At 38.1% G+C, this 23,482-nt stretch overlaps 1 protein-coding gene across 3 annotated transcripts in view; it reads right to left on the bottom strand.

The window, feature by feature from the left end:
- The window catches only part of xylb (xylulokinase), a 96,000-nt gene that overhangs the window by 61,584 nt on the left and 10,934 nt on the right, over positions 1–23,482 (bottom strand). For all 3 annotated transcript variants that reach the window (XR_001730391.2, XM_003221906.4, XM_062957523.1), the window contains exons 4-15: positions 22,973–23,053; positions 21,874–21,960; positions 20,315–20,443; positions 17,246–17,311; positions 15,335–15,407; positions 7,355–7,473; positions 5,652–5,733; positions 5,146–5,186; positions 4,031–4,146; positions 3,017–3,132; positions 2,624–2,697; positions 1,617–1,713 (exon numbers count right to left, since the gene is read on the bottom strand). Coding sequence is in view for 2 of the 3 variants with exons in the window: in XM_003221906.4 (XP_003221954.1) it covers positions 1,617–1,713; positions 2,624–2,697; positions 3,017–3,132; positions 4,031–4,146; positions 5,146–5,186; positions 5,652–5,733; positions 7,355–7,473; positions 15,335–15,407; positions 17,246–17,311; positions 20,315–20,443; positions 21,874–21,960; positions 22,973–23,053 (1,081 nt within the window). In the remaining variant the exon portion in view is untranslated. The remainder of the gene's footprint in view (positions 1–1,616; positions 1,714–2,623; positions 2,698–3,016; positions 3,133–4,030; positions 4,147–5,145; positions 5,187–5,651; positions 5,734–7,354; positions 7,474–15,334; positions 15,408–17,245; positions 17,312–20,314; positions 20,444–21,873; positions 21,961–22,972; positions 23,054–23,482) is intronic.

Here is a 23,482-nt window from a genome sequence, read left to right as displayed (position 1 = left end):
ATCAGACAGAAGATTTTAAAAATCACTATCTTAAAAGCTGAGATCTTGCAAGTGAAAAGACTAGGATGTGCTATGATGGAATCCTATGGACACTTTACTTCCGATTGAACAGAAAAGGGATGATATTCAAGTGAACTTGCATGCTATCACAGCATTCTCTCACTTCATCCATAACTGGGAGAGACCACAATTAAAACTACACAGAAGTAAGGGTAGTACCTTTTAGATACAGAAGCAAGAGCTGTAGGCTGAGTTTCCCTTATCTGCTTTGAACCAAAAGTATTTGGATTTCAGATTTTCTTTTCCAGAGTTTGGACTACATATGTTGTACTTATGTACATAATGAAATGTCTTGGAGATAGTACGTTAGTCTAAACACAAATTCATTTAGGTTTCATATACACATAGTCTGAAGATAATTTTAGACAATATTTTTCTTAATTTTGTGCACAAACGAAGCTTGTGAATCATCAGAAAACAAAGGTGTTACTGTCTCAACCACACATGTTGACAATTTTGGATACTGGAATATTTTGGATAAGGAGTGCTCAATGTGTTTTTCTATGAACAATTAAGAACTGCAGGTAAATGTAGCACTGGACCTGTAAAATACACTTATATGAATAAGAGATATAGCTGCTCTTTTTTGCTATTATAGAATAACCTTCTTGGGCACAATCCACCATGGCATTGACTTGTAAATATATGCAAAAAAGAATGAGAACAACACAAGAACAATGAAATCATGCTTCTGTCGCAGGCCTCCAAGTTTACCTGAAAAGTTATATTGAGGAAGTGACATCCGATAATATAGGCTGGAGTCCACAAGAGCTTATGACAAATAAAACCTGCTTGTCTTTATGGTCTCATGTGACTCTTTGTGGTTTAAAAAAAAGGGGGTGGGGGGGGGAACCACACACAATGTCTGCACTGTGCCTTTCAACAGTTAGGAGCCTTCCATCTGGAAGTACTCAGTACCTCTAGCAGTCCAAAGGCATGACATGTTTTATCAACAACGTCTAGGTAAGCATCTGCCAAAGCAACCCTTCCCTTCTTAGTATAGAGACAAAGACAAGATCCTGACACTCAACCTCTCTTCCTGGGATTCCATAGCACTGAACCATAGCTATTAAGGTGGTGTCAAACTGCATTCATTCTACAACATAGTAGACGCATCTGAAGTCCCTCACTGAAATGACAAAGCCCAGGATTTTACAGAAATGAGCCATGAAAGCAAACCAAGATACTATCGAGGTGTTTGTAAAAACAATGTGAATATGGATGGAAGACTTGAAAATAATAAATCCCACTTTCAACCCTTTGCAGGTCTAAGAGGCTTACTTTTCACATTTCACCATCTCTTCCCTAAGGTAGGATATTTCATTTCTGAACCAATCTTTCAAAACAAAACTGGGGAAGCACTTTCCTCCACGCTCAAAACTACTGATCCAGAATGACCCATCAATTTGGCTGTCCTCCTCCGGGATGAGCCCGGCAGCTGTACCTTCTTGATCGGCATCTGGGGCAGAATATGTGTTCAACTCTGCCAACAGCATTTACCGTCTTAATCTCATATTCCTTTAGCCCCGGGTTTGCCACACCACAAGCACACTCACAGATTTTGTATCCAAGCTTTTCAGCATGAATCCTTTTGGCCATGAACTGTCCTTCGATCAAGGCACGTATCTCCACTTCCTTAGGAAATGTGGTCACCTGGATAGAAAGACAGAAAAACAGGTCCATACCCAATGAGGCAACAGAGGTCACTTTGGGGCGGGATTCTTATTCTTCTGCATTATCATTGTTATCAACAACATGCATATTATACACTGGGTTTTATAACAATCCCAACACAACTCATACTCTTGTCCCAAATACCACATTCTGCAGTCTTGGAATCAAGCACGTCGGGAAGAATCCTCCTATACATCTGTAAATTCATTTCTCTATAGACCCCCCACTATAGGAAATACTCTTTTTTCAGTTTCACTTACAGAATATTTTTGTCATTTCTGAACATGGAGAGGGGAGTCAAAAACACAATTATTTGCAAAAAGCTGTCTTCTTCTATTATCACCTTCATTGATTAATAGTGTAACCATATTATAATCAGAAGTCAAGGCCAGTGAATAAATAAATATAGTCTTGTTCCACAAACATTAGACAAAGTTCCCATAATTTTAGTATACATTGGAATGGTATTATCATTTATTTCTCCTACACTTAAGAAAGTTCAGTCTCCAAGGGTCAAGTGCCACTGAATCTGGTGGTTTATTTTCACATATACAAACTAGAAATGGACTAAAAGTGCTCAAAGTAGTTTAGGATCCTCATCTCACTTATTCTAATAGGCAGGTTGAACTATTAGGCTGCACATACTTCTAAAAATGGAAGGTTGTGGTTGAGAGAGGAATGGAAAGTTATTGTTATTGAATCAGATGTTTAGAAAGGATTTGAATCAAAATATCCTGTGTGCAACTCCCATACTCGTTATATTGTGCAGAACCCAAAAGCCTGGTCACTCTTTTGTGACATTTTGGCCAGCCCTAATAATTGTATTTATTATATTTGTATTTATTATATATTTGAGACAATCCTTAAAACAAAACAAAAATGTTCTTACTTTTTCGTTGTGTTTGTTGAATCTGTGAATTCCCTCTGCCTTGGGTATAATCTCCATCACATCAAAATAAAAACCTAAATAAAAAGTTGGAGATATTGTTGTGTTTCTGCTCAGTTAACAAAGGTTTATCTGTAATCTAACAAAATTGATAAGACAGGGTTTGATCATAGTTTGCCATGGAAGTAGCTTTTCCTTTTATTAAGTATCACTCTTATACATTCTTGTGGTGGCTGCCCATAGTCTGTTATAGCCATCAACATTTGCAGTTACACCAGAAGAAAAGAAATTTATGTTTCTTATCACAGTGACTTCTTTGCTGACACATGGGCCCACAGGAAAAGGATGGGAAAGGAATTAAAAGTATCTAAACAAAGTTTTCTGCCAAATACATACCTACATTTCCTTCATTCCCAACAGGCGTTGATGCTAATGCTTTGGAGAACTCTTCCCATGAGCCAAAGGCAATCTTATCCCGTATCTTCTCTCTCATCAAAGAACCATTCTTATAACTAAATTATAAAATGAAAATAATAATAACAATTAGGTGCCTCTCCTATGATACTTGAATAGAATTTTACGTTGACATGTTGTTTAAACATAGTTCAAAAATTTCTGCATTGAGACTTCTTTTGGGCAAACAACACAGGATTGAATGGTAAGCGTGACAAAGTGAAAGTATATCCATTTTGGCATATGTTTATATTAAATTCAATATTAGAGGTTTTAAAATGTGCACAGGCATATCGATGTTGGCATATATTTATATTAAATTCAGCATTAAAGCCTTTAAAATGTGTGCACCCAATGACATCTCAAAACATACGGATAATGCTTTTAGTCTTCATTCTGGAAGGCTGAGTGATATCTCTGTATTCTCTCCTAACTACAAACAGAAAGGTCACCACTGGGACCACCTTTACTGGCTTTTGCCAGAGTCTTTGCAGTTCTGTCTTTAAATCCTCATATTGTGTAAGCTTTTTTAGTTGCTTCTCGACAATCCATATTTGGTTTTTATTATTGTTGTTGTTGTTGTTGTTGTTGTTGTTGTTGTCGTCATCATCATCATCATCATCATCATCATCACAGCTGGGTTGTATTCCCTGATTAGGTGTCAATAAACAGTATATAAATGGCGAGACCAAGCTTAATTTTTTTGTAATGAGTGGAAGAAGCACAGTCTTAATAAAAAAATATTCCCACATACATCTTCTGTACATCTAACAGTTATGGGTATTTTTCAACAACTGAGGGTTGGGTCTTCTCTCAGCCTAATTTGAAAATTTCTGCATCAACAGTGACATACCTGGGAAAGAGAATCCCACCATCTATGTCAATGTAATGTCACAGATTGCAGGAGGTTACCTATAAAGGCAGCCGTCACAATCAAAACAAGAAAAGGTGCATTACCACAGCAGGGCCATGTAGGCTTCTGTATCCACAGGACTGCAGAGGATGTGACCTTCTAAAGCAGGTTTGGGCTGCTTAATCCAGAGAAACAATGTGTCACTGGTTCCAAGGCTGATCTGTGGGAGAAAGTAATTGAGGTGTTAGCACAATGTGCATGAAAAGCAATACAGAAATTAAATTAAACCCATTCATTTGTACTACTAATTATAGCTAAATTGCACATTAAGGCAATTGGATTCTTGTGATATCGGCTAGCCTTGTCACCTTTTCATGAAAGGTAAGGTACAACTAAGCACAATGAAATGTAAGGATTTCGGAAGAGAAACTCACAAATCACTAAAATGGCTGTAATACCATGTGATGAAATTTGCATTCATTAAATAAACCACCATGGTGACAAATACCCCAGAAACACCTTTCATTTCACCAGTTCTTCTGGCTTCATTACAAGAAATCCTTTTATAACAGAGTTACGCATCCAGTTAAGACTCAGGAAATACTGAAGAATATACACATATATGTTACTCCAACATATTTCAAGAGAGGCTGTCACACATTCATTCAGAGCACATATAGACCAGGAACAGGAACATGTTGAAGTTAAGAAATATATATTCCAGTGATATCTATGGAAAAGGCCTTTGAGTTTATAGAGCCTCCATGCAAGAAAATCTAGCTTGACTTATTGTTCTTCCTTCCACTGCCAAAACCTTTTTCTTCAGGCCTTTAGCAATTAACCGGTTTCTGAAGTAGGAGTTTTTAATGAGTGGGCATTGTACTTCTTTATTGATATAGGTTTTGTGTTTTAATATCATAAATTGTTTGTATTGGTTATTGTGTTTTTACGTGTGTCCAATCCTTGCAAGCTTGTTATGACCAACCCTGCTTTCAAGTTTGGGCATAAAGGGGGATATATAGAAATCAAACCAATTGTTGACAATGACTATGATGATTTAAGGTCATACTTGTCTCTCTTCCAAAGTGCAGGAGGAGTTAATTAATGGCACATTCCAACCAAAATCAGTCTTGCAGAATCTAAAGACACAATTGTGTCTAATTTAGAGTTTCAGCTCTAATTAGCAGAGGGAATGTTTCACAAAGGTGTCAAGACTTACTGTAAGATCCCCTTCTGCAAGTCTCATTGCTGCCAGAGAGGCTGAAAAGGCAAAAGGGAAGAGAAGTTAAATTCATGATTAGCCTTCATGCAGAAAGCTATACAGAACCAAAAACTGTAATGAGAATTGGAATATCTTTTAATATCAGTGGGATTCAAGCCATTCGTTGTACCATTGAGTTTAGCCTTGATCTGCTCTTGCTTTTTTTGGCCACTATTTATTCATGTTCAGCTTGTGGTCTATTTAGAAATCTGTGAGGTTTCTAAATAGAGATCACAAGGACTGCTTTCAAGACAGATGTCTCCCATCCTGTATCTCTGCATTTCATTTTTTCCACCTAAATGTAGTACATTTCTCCCTCTTGAAATTCTTTTTCTAAATCTGTCAAGGTCATTTTGAATGCTGACTGAAACTTCAGCAAGGAATAATATGGTATATATTTTATTATATTGTATTATATTATAAATATTCAGTGTTCTATCAATAAACTGTTTGAGCTTTCTTACCTGGGTTGTCTCCAGTAAATGCTACGACTTTACAGTGGGGATTAAACCCAAAACGTTGAATGTAATATGGTGCGACTGAGCCCTAAAATTGAGGGGGGAAAGCAACGTAAAGTTAGCAATGGCAGGTTTTTTGTATCAAAATTCCTTAGAGAAGATCCACAAAGCTTTACAAAGCCACCAGAGATGCTTAGCAGGGAAGGTGATTGGGCAACTTATCCAAACATTGGAGGCTTCAATACGTCATCAAAACAATCACTTTCTTTTTACAGAGAATGTCTATAAAACGATGTTTAGATGGCATTTAATTCCCCCCTCCCTGAACCAATATCAACAATGTACAAAGGTGCAAATAATAAATGTTGGAAATGTGAAGTTCATGAAGAGTCCATATGCCGTACACCTTTAAAAAGGATAAAAATTTATGGAGTAATCCAATAAATCCTTAAGAAAAAATTCAGCTTCAAATCAGAACTTATACTACTATGACTATTGGACAATCAGATAAGGAGCATGACTGAATACTGCAGTATATGTTGAAAGCAGCAAAAAATCTATGTGCTCAACAGGGGGAAAGACAGAAACACCAACTACAGAAGATTGGATAGTGAAAATGTGAGAGCTAAGAGAAATTGACAAGTTAACAAAGTTGTTGAAGGGTAAATTGAATAGCATTGAATGTTTGCCGTTGTATGTTGGAATCTGTCCTGAGTCCTCTTGGGGAGATAGGACGAAATACAAATAAATTTTATTACAGTAGAGTCTCACTTATCCAACGTTCGCTTATCCAGCGTTCTGGATTATCCAATGCAGTCTGCCTTTTAGTAGTCATTGTTTTTGTAGTCAGTGTTTTCAATACATTGTGATATTTTGGTGCTAAATTCGTAAATACAGTAATTACTACATAGCATTAATGCATATTGAACTACTTTTTCAGTCAAATTTGTTATGTAACATGATGTTTTGGTGCTTAATTTGTAAAATCATAGCCTAATTTAATGTTTAATAGGTTTTTTCTTAATCCCTCCTTATTATCCAACATATTCGCTTATCCAACATTCTGCCGGCCCGTTTATGTTGGATAAGTGAGACTCTACTGTATTATTATTATTATTATTATTAATAATAATATTATTATTTTATTATGACACAGAAAACAAGATAGATATGCTGGATTTCATTTCACAAAATCACAAGTCGAACACTTCCCAAGTGTCTAGGACTGTGTGATGTATTTTCAGATGATGCGTGCAGATCCCAGCAGGGTGGCCTTTTGCAGTTGGCAGATTGTAATTTTGTCAATGTCTATTGTTTCCAAATTATTATTATTATTTGAACCCAGTTTACATTTATAATGTAGAAAATTTGCCTATGAAAATAGAAATATTCTAACTAAACCAATATTATCAATAAATATAGAAGATATGGATTTTAACTCTTAGTTAGTATATTCACTAAAAGGATTCACCAGATCTCCACCTGAAAGTTGCTGCTGTTCTTTTGTAATATCAAATTAGTTTTGATTTACGGCAACCAAGAGATTTCTAGAAATCCTTGTTACTAATAGCTTTGCAAAGGTCCTGCAGAGTCAAGGGTTCGGCTTCCTTGACTGAGTCTATCCAGTGGTAATGTGGTCTTTCCTTTTTCTCACAGTCTCTGTTTCATTGAGCACATATTAGCATACACCCCAGATCAGTACAACATACCAGTACTTTGCAGGATGGTACAGGATCGCCCAACTTTTTTCCTAACCCAGGAGCACAAGCATCAAGACAGGCTGGGTTCCATGCTTTGTTGTGGATGTCTAATAAATTCATGCCAGAACCTGAAATAGAAAACAGTTCTGTTTCAAAAGCAAGAAATTTGGTTTATGCAACACAAAGTGTCTCATCATACCCCTGTTACAAGTACTGTCACCTATCATTGCGTTAAGGCAGGTTTGTGTGTGCATTTTACAGGGCTTTCTCTATAGCAGGATGCCAACCATTGAAACCCCTGCCAAGGCTAGCATTACTCTCTGGCCTAATATCCACTCATGTAGATGCATTGAACAAAGGAAACTTACAATGAGCTAATTTACCAAATTTCTATTCATTCAGTGGTTTATTTAGGTGAATAGGTTGCATTTGACCTTAAAAGCATACTTCTTACAAGACATAAAATAGCCAAGCATCACTTCTTCACCTTTGTGCTTTTGTTCTTGCTACCTATCTTTTTAAAAAATATAGTAATCCAACCTATGTTCTATTTTTTCTTCCATCCCTTCAACTACTTTTCTTCACTTTTCACCTTCAATTAAGTCATTTCTCTCTCTCTTCCTCTCCTTCTCCCTCTTGCTTTCCCCTTCATCTCAGACAGCAATTGGCAAACCTTTTCCCTTAAGCATTTACCAAGTTATTTGCTCTGATATCTTCCAAGGTGTAGGAGAAAAAATTAGTAGGACTGTAATTTCCCTGGGGCTTCCTTCCACCCACCTCCATCCTTCATTTATTCCCCTTTTTCTTAAATAAAGAGACTCTAAATCTGTTCTTCTTCTGGGATCCTGCCAGCTCTCCAGTTCCTCTGGAGGAAGGAGACATTGACGCATGCTGCCAATTGGCGTGAGCTGAACCGGCGGCTCCCTTGCCATGGACCAGGAAGCAATTAGTGGGCTGGCACCAGGCCACGGGCACTTGTTCAGCCGAGAAACAGGGCTAGGAGGATTACAAGCACTATATGAACCAGGCAGCTGACATAAATCTACAGATATTACATACCTAGGTTGCTTCTGTTTCATGCACAATATCCACTTTCTAATCTAGATCCTCTAACGCCATTTGATATATATCAAGTACTTTACAAAGACTAAAACGTTCCTGTGGCACAAGGCTCATCATCTGAATAAAAATGGGCAAAAGGGAATGGAAATAAGAGTAATCATGGAATAACTGAAGTGGGGTCCTTAGTATCTGCTGAGGTTTGGTTCAAGGATCCCATATGGATGTCAAAATCCTTGGATGCTCAAAAGTTTCATCCTATATAGTGAAGCAGTAAAGTGATGTCCCTTATATAAAATGGGAACATAAAGATTGGCCTTTGGATGAGGAGGGATATTTTCAAGCTTTGGGCAGTTTAATCTATGAATATGGAGAGCTAACTATACTGACAGAAGCAGGAAATCGCAATCAAAGCACCCCTGACAGATGGCCATCCAGCCTCTGCTTAAAAGCCTCCAAAGAAGGAGTCTCCACCACACTAGTACTAGAATCAGATTTCCTTTCCAGGCAAGGGGAACATGTGAAAAGGCCAAGATGGAAGAAGCCACCCAGCCAGTACCAAGCATGAGAATAAGACAAGACATCGGTGCAAATATCTGTTTTTCAGAAGTGAGAGCTAAACTTCCCTTTTTAAATCAGCTTCTGACAAGTAAGGATAGATCGGGCATGGCCAAACTTCAGCCATCCAGGTGTTTTGGACTGCAACTCCCAAAATTCCTAGGCTGTTAGGAATTGTGGGAGTTGAAGTCCAAAACACCTGGAGAGCCCATGTTTACCCATGCCTGGGATAGATCTTATGTAAGTTCAAAGGAAGTCTCCTAGTTGTAAGGGGACATGGATGTGAACCTGGACAATATTTTAGAAGCACATACATTATAGACTTTGCATATGAACCAATCCCTTCTCTGTGTTTTGCTTTCACACAATGATAACTGCAGTCATCAGACAATTGTTCCTGATCACATTAGGAATGTAATTGATGCATTACATGTACATATGCAGATAAATGCACATGCAATGAACTCGGTTGTTGATCCATAGAGAATGAGAAGTCCTGGCTAAATCTTACCCATTAAAAGCTCAGAACATTTCAAGGGATAGCTTCAAACTGTAATGAACAAATCAAGGAGATACCTTATGCTAATAGTGTATATTCTTGCCTAGACATTTTATCTCCTAATCCAAAATGTACTGGTAGGAACGGTGGTAAGAGTAAAGTCACCCTGCCCATATCAAAGATATCCTATTTGCATGAGGCTGAAACAGAATTTCTGGGGTCTGGCCAAAGTTAAACCTTGGAACTGAGGCTGTAGCAGCCAGCTGGTCTCACAATGACCAAGCAATAGGGCATGTGTAAATTCTATTTGTGTTTTTAAAAGCTGCCTGTGCACAAAATAACCCCCCTTGCCTCCTGCAGATCTATCTCTGCATTGTTTATTACCATCTAACAGTGAAGGATATGCTGAGGGAATACAGGGAGAGGATTGAGTGAGTGTATCAGAAGCTAATAAGAGTGCTGTAGATTTCTGCTACAGAATCATGGGACAAATTAGTAGCAACTAATTAATTAGAGGCATTGATTTGCATGAAACAGAATTGATCAAGTTTAATAAATTGAACCTTGTTTTACACATCATTACATTCCAGGAAGATATATGGTTTTATTGTGTTCATAATCTTATTCACACATACAGTAGAGTCTCACTTATCCATCACTCACTTATCCAACGTTCTGGATTATCCAACGCATTTTTGTAGTCAATGTTTTCAATACATCATGATATTTTGATGCTAAATTCGTAAATACAGTAATTACTACATAGCATTACTGCATATTGAACTACCTTTTCTGTCAAATTTTGTTGTATAACATGATGTTTTGGTGCTTAATTTGTAAAATCATAACCTAATTTGATGTTTAATAGGCTTTTCCTTAAACTCTCCTTATTATCCAACATATTCACTTATCCAACGTTCTGCCGGCCCGTTTACGTTGGATAAGTGAGACTCTACTGTACCTAGGAGTAAACCCTTTTGAGGTTATCTGAGGATTTAATATATATGAACAAATGGGGTGGAGGGGAACAAGTCGGGCAAATTTGCCTCAATTTCTTCCAGAATCATATCCCAATGCACTCAGAAGGCACAAGTGGAAAACAGCAAATTAGAGAGCGAATTCTTGAAGAACCAGAATCCCCCTCTGAGAGCTCAAAGTCACAGCCAAAGAACAAGAGTGATAATGGGAAAGGCTGTCAGGAAGAAAATCCCCCTGGAACAAGGGATTTCAACCTGGCTCTGCCAGCTGGAAAAACAAAGAGCTCAAAGAGTCTAAAAATGTCTCTTAGAGAAAGTTTGGAGTTCCCTCTTAAATTGTGAGCTCTAAAATAAAATGCATTGTCAGAGTTATAGCTGTCCACATCCTCAGGCTGCACCAATTGAAAAGTATTCATCAACACTGGACAAGCAGCAGCCAAAGTTACATCCATTTTTGGAATCAGCAGGTCAGATACACCCAGAAACAAGATGAAACATTTGAGGCACCAAAATGTGTGTTGGCCAGTGTAACCAACAAATCCAGCCATCAGAAGCATGATGACTCTAGAGTTCTGCTATTATGGAACACCAATTAATCAATAGAAATTGCAGAGAAGAGGAAAGATGACTTATGAATAAAAAGTAAAACTAGTTCCGGCAAAAAGGGAAGGGGAATCTACAGGCAAAATCTTGCACAATTGCACAATAAAAAGTAACATTTTCCTGTCTTCCAATGTCTTCCTTCTCTTCAAATATTTCACATATTGAAAACACAACTCCAAGTTACTCCAAAGAGCAAAGCTTTTGATGTTTGGGTTTTTCTCTCTCATAGTGATGGATTCACCACTCACTACAATGATAGTTCTGGCTATGAACTAGACAACACATTCTATACTTTATTTAGGTTGCGTTTTTCTCATTTCTAGGGCTTTTTTAATCAGAAAAAAAAGATTTGCCACTTGTTAAAAGGCAGGCCGCAAGCCAGCAGATTAATGTGCAACTGGTTTCACAGCAACATATGGCAATTTTGAGGTGAAATCCCTGACTTTTCTGAACCCCGAGAAACATTTAATCAGAGCCCTCTTGTGCCACTTCGCAAAAGGGCAGAGGGGCTCAAATCTTTAAACTCCATCTGTGCCTGATTCTTTAATCTCCCTGCAAAATGTAGCTTCCAGTCCAACTAAACTAGTAAAACCAGTCCACTAATGCTTGTGTTGTAGACTTAAGATTATTTATTCAGCATGTCATGCAATTTAATAGATCTCAGCAGGCCTCGTAACACTACCAACCATACAGCTAGCTAGATGGTAAACTAAACCACCGACCAAAGAAGATTACTTGGCATCATCTGGCTCGCTAAAACAGTCCATAGATCAACTGTCCAGTTCAGAATTAATATCTTCTAGTAGCAATGGATATCAAGAAAATCATGAACATTTATTGTATTTTGTATCAATCTTTTCCAGCAAGACTACACAGGTGTCCCCATTTATTGGACCAGTGTTCATTGTTAAGACTTTACACACTATTTCTTCAGTGCCCCCCCCCCCCAAAGTGAACAACCTCATCTAAACCCATTATTATATGCCTTTTTTTGTTAAAGGCAACAATTCTATTCCTACAACTTCAGCAATAGCCTTCAAACAAGTTGCCCTTTTGCAAAGTGGCACAAGAGGGTTCTGATTAAATGCTTCTAATTTTAATAGCTACGTTATGGATTTCAGAAAGGGAATTAAGAATATCAACAAGTTAACGTGTTTTAATATTCTAATTGCTATGATTTTATAAGTGCCTATTTGAAATATTTTCACAGCAGGTCCCTCTGATTCTCAGTTGGTGAGAAATGGAGGTTGTGCATTTATTTAACAAGAAAGTGAAATAAAATCTGGGGAGAAAAAACCTATGCACAAGAGCAATTCTCCTTCTGGAATCACGGAGACTATACATTGATTACATTTGGAAGGATAGTGCATTTGGAGGGATAGTGCTTAAGCTTTCCAATAAAAAAGCAATTGCCAGTATTCTGCAACCATTGACTTCTGGTTTGTAACATCCTGCTAACTCTATACATTGCCTGAGAGACAAGTGGAGAAAAGAGAGAGAGATTTTCTGTTACGCATTCATCAAGTAATCTTCTAAACCATTGCACACCTCCAAAGATTCCCATCAGGCATTTTCAATTAAAGTTCCTTGGACTGATAGTTCGTATAGATACCATACATTCTCTCAGTTCATAGCTCAGAGAGGTCAATGAATAGTTGGATGAAAAGTTGGTTCAATAAGTGAATGAATGGAGAGGCTCAATAAGTAAACAGGATGGATTGTATACTGTATCTCCATGCAAAGCACAGTCGATTCCATTCTCTCTGGGGCCAAGGACTCAACTGACATTTTTACCAGCCTAGTATAAATGTTGGCAGGATGTTAACGAGGAATGTCAAAACACAGATACACAGAGAGAGACAGACATATATTTTATGTTGATGTTTTTTACCCTACCTCAAGCCATTAGGAGAGGCAGGTAACAAATAGAATTTATTGTTGTTGTTGTTGAACCCATCAGCTAAAGGGCTGAGATACTCTCCATTGCCGTATCACTTGCCGTATCACTTACTTTCAATGAAACTTGTCTTATCTTAATAAGATATGTTTGAATATCAAGGCAGATGCAGGTATCTACATGATGGCTATAGAATTATTGAGATTTTTTTTTAAAAAAAAGTGTTTTGATTCTGTAGCTTTTTAAAAAGCAGAATGCATCCAGAAATGCATTTAAATAGTTTAGTCTTAAATTTCCTATTCCTTGAAAAATCCACATGGTATAAATGGAAATAATTTGTCATTGTAATATGCTCTTTTTTCCATTTTTTCCAAAGTGCAAAGCATTTTCAGGAAGACATTTGCACCTCTAGGAATTAGGTTTAACTCCTTTCCAGATTTTGGTTTCTAACACATTTTCTGCTAGAATGTATTGGATTAAAAAAAAAAAAGATGTGCTCTATCAAAGGGCTAAACAATTGGACCAAATCTTTTTATAGCTAGCACATCCAGAATGCTATAAATCTGGCAAAAAATGAAGAAGAGGGTGATTACATGGGAAAGTATTTGAAACAAGCTATTTCTAGAGAAAGCTGCATGCTGTGAGTCAGTCACGGATGATATCTGCCACATGAAGGCTGCTTTAAAATTGCTCCATGTCACTACATGTCATCTGGACAATTGTAATGTTGGTCATTTCTCATGGGGTTAAGATCCAGACTCCAGACAGGTTTAAAGTTCCAGAATCCATACATTATATGCCGCACTATCTTTCCCACTGCTCTTCTCCCTGGCATGAGTTAACCCTCACTTTAGTTATAGCTATATATTGCACTGGTAGCAATACAAACTATGGTTTATGCTAGCCAGGATGTCCACTGACCTAAGATCAAAGTAACATCCACTTCACAGAGAAACTAGTTTGTGTTAAAGGTATATAATTTGGAAGCTGATCTGAAATTTAGCTGAACAGAGCAGAAATGCTGATAATGGGATGGGGAAATGTGAGTTAAATAGAATATTAGGACCTACTAGAGAACTATATATATTTCAGTTAAAAGGATGTACTATTCGCATGATACAAGTTCCATCAATTCTAGTTGGCACTAGATTGCATTGTATTTGTCTAGAGGAGAGGTAAATAAAGAATAATAAATAATAATAAAGCTTTATTTGTATCCTGCCAACATCTCCCCAAAGGGACACAGAGTGGCTCACAGACAGCACTCAATAGTGCAAAAATATACAAGTACAACAAACATAGAAAAGAAATTAGTAAGAATATAGTTGACCCAATTATGCTTAAAACAACAATAAAACCCCTATTAATTTAAAAGATACTATAAAACCCAGAAAACTACAAAGATAGCAGCTGTATATAATATCAGTCCCCATAAATGGGTCCAGGATGGGTCCTCAGTCCCTCCAGACAATCCACACCACTCTTTTCTGGCTTCCTCTTGAAGCCACTGGGAGTAGCAATTCAGCTTTTAAACAGTTGCAACTCTCCTTCACTGTTTAATGTTGAAAAATACTAATTTGTTGCATTTCCGATCCTTTTTCAGTTTATATGATCGTTGAAGGGTCCTGGGGCAAATAATTGATCCTTGGACCAAACAAAACTGCCCATCCCTAAGGCAGAAAGCCCCTTAGTATCTAGCTACCAAGCATGCCGGAAGAGTAAACACAGGGTGCATCTATACTCTAGAAGTATTGCAGTTTGAGACCACTTTAACTGCCATGGCTCAATGCTATGGAATCATAGGAGTTGTAGTTTTATCTTTCTCTGCCAAAGAGTGCTGGTGCCTCACTGAACGAGAACTCCTATGACTCCATAGCATTGAGCCATGGCAGTTAAAGTGGTGCTATTAATTCATTCTACAGTGTAGATGTGTCTCCATATACTATAAAATCTCAATCCAGATTAGGACTGGGACAGAAGCATGGGAAAAATTTAACTGAACTCTGCCCTCATATAAGAGCCAAAAAAGAAAACGACACTTGACATATTTCCCTTCTATACTGTAGGTCAAAATCAAGTTTTTGCAGTTTAATAGACTTTTTCTATGTTTTTGTGATAGATCCAATCAGGAAATGGCATTAATAATCCAGGAACAAAAATTGTGTTACATAGTGCAATAATCCATAATTGACTGGAGACCTGAGCCCATCTTCCCAAAGCCAAATCAAAAACAGGCTCTTGCTTTTCTTATGCCATCTTTTGTGTATAAACATGAGTTTCTGTCATTCATAAGGCAACAAGAAGGAAAAGAACATAGTCCATTCCTTTTATGCCGCCATTCAAGCAGAATCTTCTAAATTCGACTGAATATATTAAAAAGAACAGAAGAAACGCACCGTCGCTGTAATCGATGGGAGCATAAGCACCAAGGAAAAGGGAGGCTGCAAAGCTGCTGACCAAAGAGATCCGCTGGAAGAATAAAGGAAATGAAAAGCTGAATGCCAAACACATCCATTTTAATTCAGTAACAAAAAAAAATAACATTTTATTGAAAAGCAAGCATGTTGAAAGCCCCACTGATTTCAATGGGAGATGTGTTATTGAAAGCTTTCATGGCCAGAATCACTGGGTTGCTGTGAGTTTTCTGGGCTGTATAGCCACGTTCCAGAAGCATTCTCTCACCCACATCTATGGCAGGCATCCTCAGAGGTTGTGAAGTTTGTTGGAAACTAGGCAAGTGGGGTTTATGTATCTGTGGAATGTTCAAGGTGAGAGAAAGAACTCTTGTCTGTTTGAGGCAAGTGTGAATGTTGCAATTGATCACATTGATCAGCATTGAATAGCCTTGCAGCTTCAAAGCTTGGCTGCTTTCCTGGCTGGGAGAATATTTTGTTGGGAGGTAATTAGCACAGAGAGAGAAGCCACTGAAATCCACAAGCATGTGGACCATTTCAAAAGAAAGGAGAAAACCATGAAAATGAACAAAATCTGGCTACCAGTATTAAAAAAAACTCTAAAATCAGGACAATAAGTGAAGAACAAGACTCAAAAACAGGGAAATTCCAGACAAGAAACAATCAGGGCCAGCTAATCAAGGTGATCAATTGCAACATTCACACTTGCCTCAAACAGACAAGAATTTTTTCTCCCACTTTGAACATTCCACAGATATATAAACCTTACTTGCCTAGTTTCCAACAAATCTCACAATCTCTGGAGATACCTGCCATAGATGTGGACAAAAAGTTAGGAGACAATGCTTCTGGAACATGGCCATACAGCCCGGGAAACTCACAGTAATCCATTCAATAGGAGAGTTAAACGGGTTCTTAGACTATCATCCAGAGCAATGGAACTTAAGGGTGCTTTAAAGAGTCAAGATATCAGAAGATGATTATGTCCAAGGCACAGTATCTCCAATTTGTATGTTATTATTATTATTATTCTCATATATGAAAGCCAGCCAGTAGAAAAAAACCAACCAAAAGAAAATTAGGTGTTGGATAAGAATTCTATAGATACCATAGACTGCTAAACTAATAATTGAGTTTTAGAACAAATCAAAGGTACATCTACATTGTGGAATTAATGTAATTTAACGGTCGTGTTCAATGCTATAGAATCATGGTAGTTTTGCACGGTCTTTGGCCTTCCCTGCCAAAGCGTGCTGGTGCCTCACCAAACTACAAATCTCTGGATGCCATGGCATTTAGCCATGGCAATTAAAGTGGCATCAAACTGCATTAAGCCTGCAGTGTAGATCCACTCTGAGTCTATTCTGGCTAACACTACTTGTGTTTTATTCAGTGTAATTTTAGGCAGGATAGACTGCAGTGGTGTGATATAAATAACAGGAGACTAACTCTAACAACTAAGCCATAAAACCATGTGAACATAAGATTCTGTACACAAAGTAACCTTAACTTGCATGTTTGTCTTCTGTTTAATAAATAATTTGTAATAAGTGCACACAGGTCTCATTGAACACTAACACGGTGTTACTAAAGCAGTAATATGCCCAAGACGCACAGTCTCTGTGTTTAAGCAACAGATGTTCTGTGATAGTAGGCAACTTTATGTGATCTGTAGTAGATTCGGCTGTCATAAAGGGCCACAAAGTTACATGACACCGTGTGGCAATAGTTTACTCTATATACACGTTTATAAGTCTAGAAATGTTGGTCAAAAATCAATCCAAAATTCATCCCAAAGAACTGTGTCAGCTTTTGTAAGTTTCTCTTAGAAAACATCAAAAGAAAACTAAAACCACTTGTAATTTCCAAGAAATGAACAGAAGATTAGCCAACCTCAGTTTGTGCATAGGCTTCAGGGCTCAGGCTGTAAATCTTTGCTATCTGGTTTCCTGTAAAACGCTGAGAAAAGACAGGGCAGTGCTTAGGAACACAAAATGTAAATGGAGTCAATAATCATTAACTCAACGTAATGAGTTTAGGACGTTGCACTTCGGGTATTTAATTTATCTCATGCATGATGGAAGTTGTTATTTGGTTGAAGGAGGCACTGACTCAACCGACTGTACAGTAATACATTGGCGCATTATACAAATCTCGCTTGCTGTTTGGGGAGGAAAATGCAAAAGAGTATTCCTGGACACAATTTATATTGCAGAAATGAGAGATAAAGAGAGTGGGCAGTCCTACTCACTAAGGCAGAACCCCAACATGATAAAGGGATTCATGTAAATTCCCAATAGATTGAAGTAACCTTCTTTTGACAATTCAGCAAAGAGAGCTATCGCTTCCACGTTATCTTTTTAATCTAGAATTGCCATTATTTACTTACTCCCCATTCACAGAAAATCCTGAATATGGATTTTATCAAAACTTAATTGCATTTAGAACAGGGCCTTTTGGATGTGGCAGCAGCATTACTCAAAAATAACCTCTTAGTCAGTCCCTTTTCTTTTATTGGGAAATTGCTTCTTTCATGCCATCTTTTTCTTCTCTTTCTAAATTGAACTTTAAAAAAAAGTGACTTTGCTATTTTTTAAAATTAGAAAAGTGTTAGGAAATTCAACCATGATAACCATATAAGACAGTGTATGCTACCATTGGCCTAAACAAGATGATACTGCCAAATTGACTCAAGACACTGGATTTAAGCTGCAGGAGATATTGATTAAACCAAACGTGCTTATGTGTACATAACAAGTGTATTATATTTACAATGGGCCTTCTGGATCCAGATGTGCAATTTCCAGGACCCACAGATTGTTGCACATTGTATTAATAAATGGCAGCAACATGAACACAGACATACTGAAATGTGTGCATTCATGTCCCTGCCATCTATACACATAATAAAAGTGAAAATATGTATCTGTGTTTGAGGCTGGGGTGTTCACTTATACAGACAAGCTCCTGCCTCCACAAACCACTACTCAGGAGACACCAAAGGCCCTCCCTCCGATGACATTGCAGGTTATAGTGAGTGCCATGAACATGTCCAAGAGCCCTGCCAATGTCCTCCACAAATGCCATACTGCCCACCACCCAAGTGAAGGCATTCATATGGAGACAATTTTATCCTAGATTTTCTGTTTTTCCTCTACCACAGGCATTCCAGCATTTCTTACTCTCTCCATTGGTGTAGAATTTGCATGACCCTGCCCACTGCCTCTCCCTTAACCTTTTCCTATTATTTTTATGGCACACAGCAAATAGGAGAATTGACCAGCAACTGAACATACTAGAGAGGTTTTGGGAGAATTCACCATGATTTATAGGAGTTGTAGGCATTGGGATGCATAGTTCACCTGCAATTGACGAGTACTCTGAACTCCACCAACAATGGACCTGGAACCAGAGACGGTCCAACAATGAGGCGAATTAGGCAGTCGCCTGTGGCGCAAAACATATGGGGGCGCAGTCAAGACTGCTTTTTCTGTTGATTTGTTGTAAAACATGACGTTTTGGTGCTTAGTTTGTAAAATCGTAATGTAATTTGATGTTTAATAGGCTTTCCCTTAATCCCTCCTTATTATCCAACATTTTCGCTTATCCAACGCTTTTATTTTTCAGTGATTGGTTGGGGGGGGGGGGCACCAAAATTCTGTTCGCCTACATTTGAAAAATACCTAGGGCCGGCTCTGCGGAACTAATACCTGATATGCCAAAATTTGATTACTGGAGGGGTTTGGGGGAAACTGACCTTCCTTTCTGAGAGTTGTAGTTCACCCACAACTAGAGAAACCGTGACCTCCACCAATGATGGACTTGGACCAAACTTGGCACACAGAACCTTCATGACTAACTCAACTTTTGAGTTGTTTTATGTGTTTGAGGGGAGTGATTCACCATAGTGGGAGTTGTAGATTACCCTACAGTCAGTTAGCATGCTGAATCCCACCAATGATGCATCTAGAGCAAACTTGTCCAACATAACAAACTTTAAGTACTGATGGAGTTTTTCGGGGTTAACCTTTTAGTTCACCCACAACCTTGTGTATTTTGTACAATTTAAAAAATGACTTTTTCAAATAACCCGGGTAATGCCAGGTACTCAAGCTAGTCTAGTTTAATAATAAGGAGCATAATTGTATCTTTTCCCCCTCATTTTTAGCTAATTTAAAAAAACATTTAGCACAATACAATTGCATTGTAACATTGTCTATTCCTAGATCTATACTTCCCCGCTCCCATCATACACACAGCTTTATACAAATAAAGCTCTGTCAATTCAATTGCTTGTAATTATTCTAATTTTCTCCATTACATTCTTCCGATATGTTTTCCTAATTGTTCATCCATATTTTTTCTTGGTCATTGGGTGGTTTAAATTCACCATTACTTTTGCACATCTAGATAATTAATAGCTTCCATGTATTTTCAAATAATATTTTTATTATTCCTTTTACTAATCTTAATTTATAGGTTAACTTTTCCGATATCCTATTTACCAATCCTTTATTGACAAATGCTCTAGTTTTTTTTCCATGTTTGGACTATTTCGAGTCTTATGGCACATACAGTGAGCAACACCAAATATTGAAACCAAACCCTTGAAAATACAGAGGGTCAACTGTATAATAACTTTAATTCTTCTGGATTCACCTTTTACTTCAATTCAGAGAAAATAGGTTTACTTATTGAAAACTTTATATTACCTTTCCTTCAAAGCACTCAAAGCAATGCACTCAAAGCTTCCCCTTCCTGTCACCATCACATCTTATCATCACAGCAACAAAAAGTAATATATAGCCAAACTTCATGGGAGCACAAACAGGAGGCATGGAGAAGCAATGGCTACCCCTCAATAACTTCTATGCTAGAACCCTCTGGAGTAAGTTGTGTTCTAAAATGAATTAGAGAACCTCATCAACCAAAGCTTGGCATTCCTCCTTGGGCAGCTCTTACCTCATAGGCCCGTGATCCCGTGATGTCCGCAAGTCTCTGAGCCCCTCCAACAGCTTTTTCTAGAGAGCGGCATTGGGCTGTTGTACTAGAATCCATCCAGACAGGACTGTTACTCACAGAGAAGCAGGACTAGAGGGGCAGAAGTGGAGCAAAGGGAGGAAAGAAATTGAAAGAAGAAAGGGAGTCAACCACAGCTAGACAGCTTGTTTAAGAACAATTGTATATATTAATTGTGAATATGGAAACAAAAAAACAAGAGTTGTCGAAGGCTTTCATGGCCGGAATTACTGGGTTGCTGTGAGTTTCCGGGCTGTATGGCCATGTTCCAGAAGCATTCTCTCCTGACATTTTGCTCAATCTATGGCATGCATTATCAGAGGTTGTGAGGTCTGTTGGGAACTAGGCAAGTGGGGTTTATATCTGTGGAATGTCCAGGGTGGGAGAAAGAAAGGACTCTCTGTTTGAGGCAAGACAAGAAGCAGCTAGGCTTTGAGGCTGCAAGGCCATTCAATGCTAATCAAGGTGGCCAATTGCAACATTCACACTTGTCTCAAACAGACAACAGTTCTTTCTCCCACTCTGGACTTTCCACAAATATATAAACCCCACTTGTCTAGTTTTCAACAGATCTCACAACGTCTAAGGAAGCCTGCCATAGATGTGGGCAAAATGTCAGGAGAGAATGCTTCTGGAACATAGCCATACAGCCCAGAAAGCTCACAGCCACCCAAAAAAAAAAAACACTTTTTTCACACGGTAAAACAGGTTTTCCCATTTTTACTGGTATCCTGCACCCCTTCTCTCTCCAAAACTGGCAGGCTTTCTGTACTTCTGAGGTCTGCTAATTCTTGGTTCATTCTTTAGCTTGACTTAGGCTGAGACTCTCTGGCACTGTAGACTCATATAATACAGTTCCAATCAGATAATCTGGGATCAGATCCTAGGGTATAGGGAAGTGTCAGTCCAGCCTTAATGGCTTTGCACCTGTTGAAACTGCTACCTTTTGCTCCCCTTTAACTGGCAGCGGTTTACACTGAAAGTAGGCCACCTGTAAGCACAGCATTTCTCGAAAATATAAATGCTATAAACTGAAAATGGCAAAAAGCAAAACAAAAGAGCTGTCAAGTCACAAAGGAAAGGCTGCGCAAATCCATGCAGAGTTCTGATGTACAACAAAGCCAGATTTGTTTCACCATCCACCTAGATCATGAGGTTGAGGGGGCAGAAAACGAAGCCATCAATCACCCACTCTTTTCTTTCTCAAGGACCAAGTAAATATGAAAAGTTAAACATTTGTGCTCAGAGGAGAAAAAGAAAGCATCTTGTCTCTATTATTGTTGTCTGTGTTTGCTTTTAGCTAAGGAAGAAAAATAGAAAGCATGCTTCAGGAGGCTTTTTCTCTAATGTCAACAAGCTGGAAAAAAAAGCCCCTCTGAGTACCTTTGGGGAGAAGGAGCGGGATATAAATAAAGCTTTATTATAAAGAAAGAGCACCCATTAAGGGCTCAGCGACCAAGACCAGGAATGAACTTCCGCCCACAGCTCCTCATAGAAGTTACCTGCAACGACTGGTGTAAAGGAAGATCAGGTGATAGGTTTTGTAAAGCAGAGCTTGCCCCTTGCTTCCAATAGATGCTTCCATGTTGCTGTCAAATGGAAATAATAGAAATGGGAAAAACCAAAACAATAAAATAAAATTCAGATTCACATGTGGACTTTCATTCTGTTTTTAAATACTCACACAAACATTCATGTGTATGTATATGTGTAGATTTAGATATAGATATGACTCGTATATGGCCAGAATCCCAGTATAACTATCATGAATGGGATAAGTAAAGACTTTCCCCTCCCCTCACTGTTCTTTCTTGTTTTCTGCTATGGGTATTTAGCAAGGCCTAGCATCTAAAGAACCTCACAAAACATGGAAAGTGTGCTATTAACTTTCACAATCATCTATTAAAAATGCTGCTACCGATTGATGAAATAAAGTGTTACCAATTAACATTCCCTGGGTGGCTGAGCAATGAACAGTATAATTTAGTACAATCTGAAGGATGACCCCTCCTCCATAGAGTTTATTTTACTAATAACCTGGCTGTGTTTACTAATCACTATAGATGTAAAACATATGTTAACAAGCGCATGGAAATTCCTACTAATATCTCACAAACCGAAACAGAAGAATGAGAGATTTCTAATAGTTTGGGGACGGACTATGGCCCTTGCTACATTGCCATATAAAATCCAGATTATCTGATTTGAATTGGATTATATGGCAGTGTAGACACATATAATCCTGTTCAAAACATCAAAACATCCGGGCGTCCCCTGGGCAACGTCCTTGCAGACGGCCAATTCTCTCACTCCAGAAGCAACTCCGGTTGCTCCTGACACGAAAAAAAAAAATCCTGTTCAAAGCAGATAATGTGGATTATCTGCTTTGATCATCTGGATTATATGGCAGTGCTGCTCCTTCTCACTTCGTGTAATTTCAAAACAGAATTATGTAACATGGTAAAGACTGCCGAAATTATGAACACTAAAAGGAGCTAGACAATGGCACTTGTAAAACTCTCACAATTTAGTCAAATAGGAATTGTTGTATAACGTTCATACAAGACAGAAAACATGGATCTGTCCCCCTTTTTCACAAACCTGTCCAGCTCCAGATAAAGCTTTCACTCTGGAGAAATTGAATCCAGAAGACTTCATTTTTTCCAAGATCAGATCGAGTGCCTAGAAGAACAGACATGATCAAGAGTAACTCCTGCATTCTTCTTACGAATCTCAAAATAGGCACACATAAAAAACAGAGTTTAAAAACTCAAACAAAAACAAGAGATTGTGACAAGAAAGTTTCTCTGCCAAGAGTAAGTTACTAAACAAGAGTACATTTAAAAAATAGGAGGGTGGGAGTACGAACAAGGAGTAAGCTTCAGGACTACAAATTTCACAACTTAAAATGCTGACCAATTAAATAAATCTTAGTGATATAAATTTTCATCAATTGTTCAATTAAATCTGAATATCAGTAAAAAGAAGAATTTGCAAGCAAAAACAAAGCAGTGGTTCCCAACCTGTGGTCCATGGATCAACAGTGGTCTCCAAGAACTAAAATATGATCTGCGGCCTGACCGTTATGACACCGTTGCAACGAGAGCGACT

Source organism: Anolis carolinensis, chromosome 6 (assembly GCF_035594765.1).
Source record: "Anolis carolinensis isolate JA03-04 chromosome 6, rAnoCar3.1.pri, whole genome shotgun sequence".
Lineage (NCBI taxonomy): Eukaryota > Metazoa > Chordata > Lepidosauria > Squamata > Dactyloidae > Anolis > Anolis carolinensis.
The sequence above is the reverse complement of the archived record's forward strand: the minus strand, read 5'-3'. Positions and strand labels throughout refer to the sequence as shown.